Source organism: Zootermopsis nevadensis, unplaced genomic scaffold (assembly GCF_977971745.1).
Source record: "Zootermopsis nevadensis isolate Lab colony 2312 unplaced genomic scaffold, Znev_1.0 Znev_ptg000021l, whole genome shotgun sequence".
NCBI lineage: Eukaryota > Metazoa > Arthropoda > Insecta > Blattodea > Termopsidae > Zootermopsis > Zootermopsis nevadensis.
Window position 1 is genome coordinate 12,408,998 of NW_028259153.1, and position 12,171 is coordinate 12,421,168.

General features: G+C 33.7%; 1 protein-coding gene across 3 annotated transcripts; it reads right to left on the reverse strand.

The window, feature by feature from the left end:
- Positions 1–1,500: 1,500 nt before the first annotated feature.
- Positions 1,501–12,136, reverse strand: CycY (cyclin Y). Of its 3 annotated transcripts, none has more exons than XM_022086580.2 (7): positions 12,020–12,136; positions 11,333–11,761; positions 11,207–11,238; positions 7,369–7,557; positions 5,327–5,460; positions 4,206–4,358; positions 1,501–3,368 (listed from the first exon to the last, which is right to left on the reverse strand). In XM_022086580.2, exons 2-7 carry the CDS (start codon positions 11,544–11,546, stop codon positions 3,080–3,082), a joined length of 1,011 nt encoding a protein of 336 aa, XP_021942272.1. In that variant the 5' UTR covers positions 11,547–11,761; positions 12,020–12,136; the 3' UTR covers positions 1,501–3,079. The 3 variants fall into 3 exon arrangements, with proteins under 3 accessions (XP_021942272.1, XP_021942281.1, XP_021942264.1); XM_022086589.1 differs by having other exon boundaries at positions 11,869–12,073; XM_022086572.1 differs by having other exon boundaries at positions 11,333–12,073.
- Positions 12,137–12,171: the final 35 nt, after the last annotated feature.

A 12,171-nucleotide genomic window follows, 5' to 3' on the forward strand; every position in this document is an offset into this window, starting at 1 on the left:
GATTTGATATTGTTGTTCCCAGATATTTGAACTTTGTAACCCTTTCAAAGGACTTATTAGCTACCCTAAGATAATTTTGCCCGCCTGTCAGCTGATGACGAGATACTAACGTGTACTCAGTTTTTTTCTGAATTTACTTCTAGCCCCACCTGTCTACTAGCCCTAGTAAAACGGCATATTCCAAGTAACTATAATAATTTACACAGACGACTTTACTGCCACCTATGAACAGGATAGTTTAACATTACACATCCATTTACAGGTAGCCCTCGATTTACGCCGGGGATGTTCCTGGACGAACCGGAGCAATCGGAATCAGCGTAAATTGGAATGATTTTATAATGTAAATCATTGTGAAGTCAATGACATGCGTTCTCAGCACCCAAACATTGACGAGTAATATAACGGTGTTACATTTAAAGCTCTGAAATAATGTAAATAAAATAAAGGGAATTTAAAAAATATATTCTGTACAATTAAAATTGGCGATGGCTCTGTCGATGAATTTCTAATGTTTACAAGTAAATCATAATTTATCTATTGTGTATAATGGGTGGATTTATTTGTAAATTATCTCTACTTTATGTGAACCCTTTGTTTGTATTTTGTGACATTTATATAATAGTATGACTTGTATTTGTATAACATGTTTTGTATTATTATGACTTATTCTACATCCTATTGTCATCTAACTTATGGATCCATGGAATATAATAAAGATGTATGTTAGTTCTCTGATGAAGTCCCTGGTTGAGAATCATCATGTGTTTTAAAGAAGGCATGTAGTGTGGACTGTCGTGATTTCTTCTTTCTTTAAAAATTTCATGGTAAGGCCTCATGGATGCCATAATGCTCCTCTTCGCTGTAGCTCAAGAGCAAACTCGCATATACAAAAGTTTGCATTTCACAAACAGCTTTTACCGATTCATCGATCTCATTGGAGCAAATTCGCGTCAACGAAACATACGTAATTGCAGAGATGACTGTATTTATAATTTTTATTTCAAATCAGGGATGTAAGAATTACGATTTAGTACAAGAAAATTGTAAAACGTTATAAATAATAATGACGTTTTTTTTCACTTTTTGACTTTCTGCTTTCAAAATCGGCATTGTTTGAATCGGCGCAAATTGGACCGGCGAGAAACGAGGGCTACCTGTATTTATAACACATTACATTGATTCATAAATTAGTCAGATAACGTATGATGTGTAATAAGTCATAATAATACAACACATATTGTACATATTACAAGTGCTATTCATACTATTATGAAAAGTTCTTGTATAAAGTAGTGTTTAATTACAAATACACCAATAACAACAGATAAAGTATACTTACTGTTTATATTACACGCAGACAAAAAAACCTTAACAAAATTCATCAGTAGTGGAAGGATTGTGTAATTAGGTGAAGGATGGTTCGGTTTAATAAACCTACATAGGAGCTGGTCCTTACTATGTATGTTAAGACTGGAGCACTCACAATGAAAACAGATATTTTCAAAATATACTTCCTAATATTCAATTTATTGACAGTTTTACTTTGTTATAAAAAGATCAGATGTAAGATTATTCACTTCATGCATACAGTGACATTCTTGCTGCAAACGCTCTACATGTCTTATGATAGATTTTTACCAACGTACATATACTTATCCATAAGATCTGTCTATATTGGTAGATATAACCAGTATCCAAACAGAAATTTATCTAATGTTGCCAATAAGATAAAAATTTTAAGAGAGCCAACAGGCAAGATATTCTAGTAATAGAAGGGTCTGGATAACAGCAAACTGTACTTTAATAGTACAGTACTTCCTCCGTAGTCTATTCTGAAATGAAGTGTAATATATGTCAGGAATACCGACTTACTCTTCAAACATTCCAACTAGAACCTTTAAACATACAATACATGCTACAGATACATCATCTTGCATCATAAGTTTCCTCAAACAAACAAAGAAAGTTTATAAATAACCCTGATGGACCATATTTATAACACCCAATAAGGAATGAAAGAACTTACAGGCCTTTCCATGTAAGCCTCACAGCAAATTAAATACACATTATACTGGTAAACCATACAGTGAAAGCTACAGTGTACTTCTGTTCTAGACAATATCAAAAATTCTGACCCCAGTAATTAACTTACTATGTGCAAATGACTGCTTTCACTCTATGACCGAGAAATTGTATATGGTCGGTGTTTACATACAGCATCCCTCTTCATAAGAGAATGTTAATAAAAGCCTATCTTGGCATATCTTTTTTGCTTTATGCATAAATAATATAATCAATGATCACAGAAAGCAATGGCTGGCATTGTGCTATATATATTTAATCAATAATGTAATACAATTAAGCTGCACATATTTAAAAACAATTAATACTTAAAATCTGTGTGCAGCCAAATATGTACCTATTTAGTGCCAACCCAACAATCGAAGAATTCTGCAGTCTATAATTATAATAGTATTACAGCATATATTATGAATGCTAGACTCTTTATATAATATTAAAAGATAAAAATTATATTCTATTTCTCTGTATATCCAGTTTTCTTTGGAGTCAAATTAATACACAAAAGCTGGAAGAATTGATAGTGAAGCACATGGTTTGAAAATCAAGGCAGTTATCCTTTACCATATATTTTAAAGACCCTCACTCCCTAAATAATTGTTAGCACTTATCCTCAAAATGTATGATAAATTTATAATGAAATAAATTTAATTACTTGACAAACTTTGGTAACACTTCAGTTCTTACAAACCAATTCAGTTCCTTTATTCAATTTAGGCAGGACAATGGAGGCTTCTGTAACATGAATTAGCTTCAACATATTAAATACCATCACTTAGCCTTTACAAAGTTATAATACACCAGACAAAACTGAAATTATAGCAGCACAGAGGAACAGAAGACAGTACTGAAAAATGCTGTCACATTTTGGAATATGTGCACTTGTCTTAAAACCTCATTATGCTTCTCTGACTTGATGCATGTAACAAACAGTTTTTTATCTCTGACAAACTTTAATTCCTTGGATCACCATAAAATATTGCCAGGTGGAAGAGACTCAAGACAAAATGGCAACACTTCTTCGTGGTGCACCTGTACTTACATTGTCCATACTTGACCATTTTTTAAACCCATTACGAAGAGCTTGTTCTGTCACTTTGTCTTCACACACACGTGACATTGCCTCCAGCTTCTGAGCTCGATCTTTACTAAGAGGTTCCCCAGGAAATGAAAGATCATTGGCTTCAGCAAGAGTCCGCAAATCAAAGTAGTATTTAGCATATACGCTGGAGGGAACATTGATATTAAATTGCAGCATCTCCAAAAATTGACGCTCAAGTTCATTCCTGTCAATTCCACAATAATGGAGAGAAAATTAAACATTAGTTCTTTGTAAACAGACGAGGGATATGTATGATCTGAAGCTTTCATTGTGACTAAGTATAATGAATTCTTCTCGGGCTACCAGGGTACTGAACTTCAGAACCCTGAGGACAAGGACGAATATGGTTCTAAAAACGTTGGTGTTTTCTCCATTAAACCACCTGACAAGAGTGGTAGCCTGAGAATTCATTATAGAAGAGGGTTCTCCCAAACATAATATAATAAAATACAAACTTTATTCATACTTGACAAGAGTATGTTGAAAAGAGGTGGACGGATATGTATATCAAACACAAGCGTACACACAGAAATATAAACAACAAAGTGGGATGAACATAGATACAAATTAAGTAGAAACTATTCTTCCACGGTACCTAGCTACTTTTCACATGACATATCAACTATACTTACGTGATATTCCCAATGGAAACATTCCCTTAAAATAACAAGAGTTCATACTAACAGATATAACTGTTAAATATTTCAATAAGGTGATAACATAGTGAAGGAAAACATGGGAAATTATTTTTAGAAAATGTAGTTTACATGATTGGGAAAAGTAAAATATGAAGTAATTTCATTTCATCAGTCTTTCTATGGGCTTTAGCTACAGTGAGCAAGTTGCACTAACTTTTCCTAAATTATCTGTAATGTGAATTATGAAAATAAACTATAAATGCAAACAGTGCACTAAAACATGCTAATCCCTAAAATACATCTTGGTTTGTAAGATTCAGAATTTCTTCTGAAAGTGAACAGAAGTAATTTCTAGTAAACATAAAATGTTAGTATGTACTTACATATCTTCCACATTTATGTCTTTCAAAATTTGGCAGTAATCCACATTCCAAACTGCTTGGTCATCCCATACTTTGGAAGCTAATAAAATTGCTCCCAGTACAATTCGTTTCCAATTTGCTGGTGTAATATCAACTTCAGCATATGTTAGCAGCCTGAGAATGAAAACCCACAATAAGAATGATTTGAAGTTATCACAGCGGTGAGTACAAAGATGGCTGTCTTCTGGGTTTGTAGCACCATGTAGTCTGGTAGTTTACCAATGTTTCAGAGGTCCTTGCTGCCTCCATCATCAGAGCAGTAAGAGAGCAAGGACCTATGAAATGTTGGTGAACTTGCAACAAACCCAGAAGACAGCCATCATCCTAAAACCCTGATTATTTCAACCTAGAGCACAAATATCATGTATTCATGCATTTCTCACTTTAGAATACTACTGTACATATAAAATGGTTATGTTGTTCACCTTATATGTGTTGTATTATTCATAAAGCACTGGCTAACTACAGAAAAAAAGTGTAGTAAAAATTATTTAATGTCCTGTCTAAAATAATCTAAATTATAAAGGTGTTCTCTTCAAATAATGTTTAGATCAGTAATACCTTTACACTTGGGATGTATAAGTAATTAATACAGTCTGGAATTGTTATCTGTTTTTCAGCTTATTCTGACTCAAATTCAAGTTTAGAAATTCAAAGAAAAGTATTGAGTCACTGCTTCTGTGTACACAAGAAAATAACTTAACTCTGCCAATTAGGAATTTAATGATTATGTTCTTATTAACATATATCTATTAAATTTTATTTTGGGCCATACTGGTTGAAGTGTACTACCAATTTATATATATGTTAAAATATGAACTACAAAATAAATATGACATAATATTTAAGTGGATAATTTAAAACTGAGATTTCTTTATAAAATGTGATCCCTAAATGACATGTACAGATGAGATCAACCTACTGAGGCTGCAACATTCGTCAACATAAAATTATTTCATAAATTGCAACTAACAGACTTAATAAATGTCAATGTTGACTAGTATCAACCATCATTTTAGGTTGCATATGGCAAACTAAAACAGCACCATAACATACTTGCAATATCACTGTTTTAGACAAACCTTTCTAAGTATACCAGTGTTATGATAGCACATTCAGCTGTAAGCTGTGCAGCATTAAATAAAGTCCGCACAAACTTGTAGATCTGACGATGTTCTGGGTTGTGCTTGTCATAGTCATCTGCCACACCATCTCTCTGCAACATCAAATTAAATACCACATTAGTATTATACCTATCACTCAGTACTTACAAATCTTTCAAGTAAACTGACAGAAATTTTCAATTAAGAAACCACAATACACAGAAATAGCTCAGTAACATTATTCCTGTTCAGTGACAAAATTGTGTCAAAGACCTCATGTTGTATGTATTGAGGGTAATGATTTATTGTTACAATTATCTTCAAGGTAGTGGTAGTTTAGAAGCAAATGGAAGTTTATAGCCACAACTCTTCTAAGGTCTTCTCCAATCACATTTTCCACAGAACTATATCTTAATACTTCTTTCATGTGCCTTTCTTCTCCCATTCTTTTGATACAGTTAATTCAATTATAATACAGTAAAACCCCTCAAGTTGGACACCCCTATATTCGGGACATCTCTCTATATTAGACACTTTTGATTGGAACCAGCAAATATCCTATAATTTTACATGTCCACAATACCCTATATCTTGGATGCCCTTTTATCCTGGATCTTGGACACCCCTTTTGTTGTAAGTTGGACAGGTTCTTGCACTTAGCTCAATACTTTTCACGGAAATGTTTACAGTTATTTTGTTGTTTCAAATTTCTGACTGATAAATGCCTCCCCTCTGGAGGATTATCTTATGGACACTGAACCCATCTATGGAATGCAGTGAAAGTGTTTATTCTTCTGTTGAACCCTTCACTGGACTACAGTATTGCAGATACAATTTTAACCCCATCAGTACCATGCTTCCATTTGAGTTCAAACTACGTTAACGGAAATGGAAAAATTTATGGAATTAACTTTAGAAAATTTCATTGAGGTTGAAGTGTAATGTGCAATGCAAGGGAGTGAGTTTTAAAAGATTATTATGATTATGATTATTATTATTATTAATTCTTAATTCAAGTAAGCCTACAGTAGTTGGTTCATGTAAGTAAATAGATTACATTGTCATTACACCACAATCTGAAAGGATGATTTTTCCCTTTATCTTTCACACCTCTGTAAGTTGGACACATTTTTGTGGAACTATAAGTGTCCAACTTAGAGAGGTTTTAATGTATATCTCCTATTCTTGTACTGATTCCAAAAGCATTATGAATCTGTTTTTTGTATCTTCATTTTGTTGACTGTCGAATAATGTCATATGACCAGAAAATACATAAATTTGTCTGCCAGAACCCCCCCCCCCCCAACCACAATCACAAGGTCACATATTCACAATCAATTTCATCAATCATAAACCATAATTTGGTGTCAAAGGAAATATGAACATTTCTCATCTAACTGAGAACTTATTTTTCTGCATATCATACATTTTGATGTTCAAGACACAAAAATAAACTTCACTCTATGTATATCTACTATTCAAGCTCTAATCTTCTCCAATAGTCAAAGGATGTTAAAAGTCTATCATCAAAACATCTGCATTATTTTGAATACTCATCAATACAGGTGAAAAGTAAAAGTATGATTGCAAATGGACCAACTATTTTCAAATTATGAGCAAATACACAAATATGCATACTAAGTTACTAATGCTTTATAATTGTATTTTCTTTTATTCACATAAGGTTTCCTGGTGCCTTATCTGCTATCTTCAAGTTATGACAATGCAATTCAATTTAAATCACTATCCAAGTTATGTTCTCGACTGGAGTGACCCGTTTCCTTACAATACTGGTTTATAATTATAAGTTAGTCACAAACTAATATATATGAACATAATACACAAGAAGACAACTACATACAAGAATAATTGAACAGATCACGATTAATATATTTCTTTCCATTAGAAGATGAAACTTTTAATAAAAGATATTAAGTTTTGACTTCAAGTCAAATTTATAATGTAGTAGTAAATATAAAATGCTACACATTCATTTAAACTGATTATTATTAATCTCCTACCGTCAGTGGATGAAGCTTCTCATCAAATATTTCAAGTTGTCGATGTGAAGTTCGATTTTTAATGTGGTAATAAATTGCAAGTGCTACACACTTAACAGTATTCTTCAAATTTGGTTGTGAAACAGTACTGTCATCCAAGTAGATTGTCGAACATGAGCTACTTTTCTTCAATGGGCGCACATCTACAAGCTATAAAATAAAGTGTACATTACTCCACTTCTAATATATACTATGCTAGACATAAAATGTATAAATAAATTTGAGCAGAATGTCCTGGTGTTCTAATATAAAATAGGTCCATATAAATAAGATCACATCAAAATATAGACATCAGATTTGAGGCTGGGAGCAATGTTTAAACTGATAAATATTAACAGGCTTTCTTCCAAAAACTATTCCATTCAAAATTACATGTATACCTACCCATATAAATTAGTTTCCACACATCCCTTGCTCCAAGTCCCAGCTCTTTCTAACATTCCAATTATTCTCAATAACAAAATAATTACTTTTATCTATAAACTATTCTCAATTGCACCTAAGGCAGTAAAATGTTATACACTGAAATGGGTACTACTGTATCTAAAACAAACAATATTTTTTCAAGATGACTTGGATTATGCACTATATCAGACTAAAAAGCACAAAATCCCAGAATACTGTCACCTTTATATATGTTGCCATGAGAACCTGAAATCTCACCTAATATTGTTTCACACTGATTTCTCTGAGGCCTATTGGCAAAGCTAAACATTGCATTACGAAAATGTAACTTGATTGTATCTGATGTTGATTCTGTTCAGAATATTTTAACTTATACAATAACAAAAGCTTGTCACAAGATGCAATGTGCACACTATTCCAAGATGCAAAGGCATCATATGAAATATCAGCCTCAATTACCTACATCATTACAAAATGGTAGGATTTAGTTGCATCTATCTTAGTCTCAAGTAAGTACGTCTATACGGAAGGGTCATTCGGCATTAACAGCGTTACGAAGATGTCAGCTTTTATATGAACTCCTGCGTGCATAACAATACAACAAAAAGGATTTGAATTTCTAACACACGCCTTCAACAATATTGGCTGAGCATGCCATACGGCTCTTTTCTCATTTATTATGCATGCTGTATAATTGCCTGAATAAACCGTATTGCAATCCACTCCTTTACCTAAGAAACTAATTGTTATGTCATCTGTTTATTCAGCATTGTTGTGTTTTATTACTGCTGTCAACAATCCGCTTTCGTTATTGCGGAAAGAGCTGAGCTGTGAATCGCTTGTAGAAGAAGTGCGTCGTAGAGTAGATAATACTGTGCTGTTAAAAACGTTTTAGAATATACTTATCTTATAAGAATTATTAAGAAATCTGTTGCTGCGTTTGTGTGTTGCGTCATACTATGTAGAGATAACAAGATGAATGACATTGTAGCTAAAAGACTCGGTAATGCAGAATATAGGAGACCGTACAGAAAACGTAAAAAAATAGCAGTATTAAATAATAAACCTGAAGTTCCCCCCAAAAAACCAAAAACTGATGCTGTATGTATGAGGGGATATACAAATCGCAAGAAGCAATCATTGCAAGTTAATGCTTCCACATCATTAGCAAGTACAAGCGTTCCTACAAGAATCGCACAACCAAGGTATGACAATGCAACAGAATATTTTCATAAGCATTTTAATCAAAATAGATTTGGCTACGCTTGCAATGTATGTGATCGGTTATGGTTTGAAAAAGATTTGAAACAAGTTACTGATAGCCATTTAGATATATTAAGTACGGAGTTTGTAAATGAAAATGTATCCCAATTTAAAGTATGCACAACATGCTGGCTATCTTTAAATAAGCAGCAAATACCTATATTATCTAGGAGTAATGGATTTGTGTATCCACTATACCCCATTGATTTTCCTCCTCTAGATTGCATAAGCAAAAGATTAATATCCCCTAGACTTCCATTTAGGCAAATTAGGAGGTTAAGACATCAAATGAGTGGATTTGGGATAGTGGGACAAGTAATAATATGGTAACGCTACTACCTAGAGAATTGGATGATGATTACAGTTTTAACGTCCATATAAAGAGAAACTTGATTCACAAATCTACTTATCAAATTGTATTCAACTACAACAAGAGTCTAGATCATCAGTGGGTGTACGTTGCCCTTTCTCACGTTACATCGTTGGACGGTTTGTACATCACAAGCAGAAACAACGACTTTGTGTTTTATCATGCCAAGGGAACAAATAACCCAAAGATAAAGTGCTGGTATTCGTGATCTAAAAATGACTACTCTAAACGCACAGAGTTTAAAAACTCATGTGCAAGACATAGCAACGAATACAGTGATAACTGATACCGATATCCTGGCGCTCACCGAAACGTGGATGCACAACAATGAAACTGTAAATTTGGAACGTTATAAATGCATCACGCAATTTATGGGAGACGAACAAAGAGTAGGCGGAGTGGCTATGGAGCAACTACCATGGCTACCCCATATCTGTTAATGAAGTTACCTAAGGAGGATGGAGCAGATTACAGAATAGCTGCAGCTGAAAGAGAGGTGATATTTGTGCGGCAGTGTGTATAGTCAATGGTGAAAAAGTTTTAATTGTTACTCTGTATATTTCTAATAACGCACCTATTGATGATTGTAAGAGATTTGTTTTGAGTCATTTGGGAACGTTTGCTCCCAGATTTACAGAGATGTTTTCAATTATGGCTACAGAAGGCTGTAATACAATGCCCATAATATTGGCAGCAGATTTTAACATTGATTTAAAGGAGGAGGAAAATCAAAGCTTTGTCACATTTATGGAGGAAACGTTTGGCTTAATGCTGATGTCAAATCCTCAATGTAGTACTACTAGATCAAAATCTTGTACAGATATGGTGTTTGCATGAAATGTTGATACTCTAAAGTGTACACATTTTATAACATATTTCAGCTACCACAGACCCATCTTAAGTGTAACTAATTCAAGTTAAGTACGTAATGTCTTAATCAAACTATTTACTCAATTGTAAAGCATGTATAAAGGGAATATTTAGGATAAAGCTAATATATAAACTTCCTTTCATTGTATTTATTGCCTAAATATAATTTAAATACAAAGACGTATTTACGTCAGATTCTCCGGAACCGTGGTTCCACTGTCAATTTTTATAACAGGGTTCACTGATGGAAAGACAATAAAACACATGCTGTTTACAAGGTAACATGTCACAGAGACTAAAATGAAGTGTTATATCATTCTATAATTATTTTAAATAGAACAGAACAGACTTTATTTACAAGCCATGGACCCTTCATAGGCCCAAGCCAAGATGTAGAACACATCATAGCATGAATTCATTACAAGAAAGAATAACCACTATTGCTTACAAGTATTTGTAATCTGGTTGATATAAAGGATTTTATGGAGTAGGAGTGATTTAGCAGATAATTTTGATTTAACTTCTTTATATTGTGATTCTGACGTTTCAGAGTGTGGTAGGGGGTGAAATTATTGAACAACTTAATTCCAGTAAATTCCTTTTTGATATTTACCGTGTTTAGTGTTTGGCACATGAAGGTTATATCTGTATCATACTTACATTGTTTATATTAGAGTTTATTTAAAATTTTTCTGTTGTCCGCTACAAATGGTAATAATGAGAGCAAGAATTCGCTGGCTAGTGGAAGAATATTACACTTCTTAAACAATTCCCTACATGAGGCTCTAATTTAATGCCTGGCATTATTATAATACTTTTCTTTTGAATGTTAAATACTTTTTTGCTGTCTGTTGAGTTTCCCCAGAAAGTCTGAATTCATATATTACATACGTGATTCTGGCTCCTCTTCCTCACCAATCCATCTGGAAGATATAAGGGGGCAATCAATTCAATAGATTCAAGCAGAAGACATTAAAGAAATAACATAATATCAGTGATCTACATAATGATACTCACTCTCTAATGAAACTTTAGACCTCTCCATAAAGATGGTCCCTGCTTTTGGATGCAGTGATGGATCTGCATCCCAATCTTCTGGTTCTCGTTCACTAATATGTTGTAAATTGCCAACACTCTCTTGTTCCTTAGGTAAGTACTCTTCAAAGTGTGGCATATCTTTACGGCCTGGTGGAGGGCTCGAATGCGCACAGCAGCTATTTTTGTTACCCATTATTGTTGTTAGCTTGGTCCCAGAAGTGTGCTAAAATAACTACACATGGGAGATCTCCAGTGTCCCGCAACTTATTTTAAACCACTAGTACAATTAAACACTTGACAATGCCGTACAATAAATGACTTAATTGAAAGGACGGACACTTTGGCATCTGGATACAGCACTGTCATATATGCTGTTACCCAAAGCATTTTCCTTACAGGCGAAAGTCCCTGAAAGTCAGATGAACATGACAGTTTACAAGACACGACGAAGAGAAAATTTATCTTGAGATGAAGCCTACGCCTACTATAAGAAAATTTCCCACTACTTGACCTACCGGCAGGATGGTAATACTACAGATCGGTCAAAGTAAATTTGTAACAATCAGCATACACAGACGTAATAACGCAATACCAATTCTGCATATTAAATCCTACGAATCACGGCAATATGACATTAATTTAAAGCAATAGTTAAATAAGAAGTACCTCGTACTACGTAAACAATCACTTAACCAGTTCGTCTTACACTCTATGACCAGCCATTACCGAAATCTCTGCATTTCTCTTATTGGATAAATGAACGGCAATATTCTATGAGACTCGCTCTTCATTAAGGGGAAATAAACCTTCCCACCGAC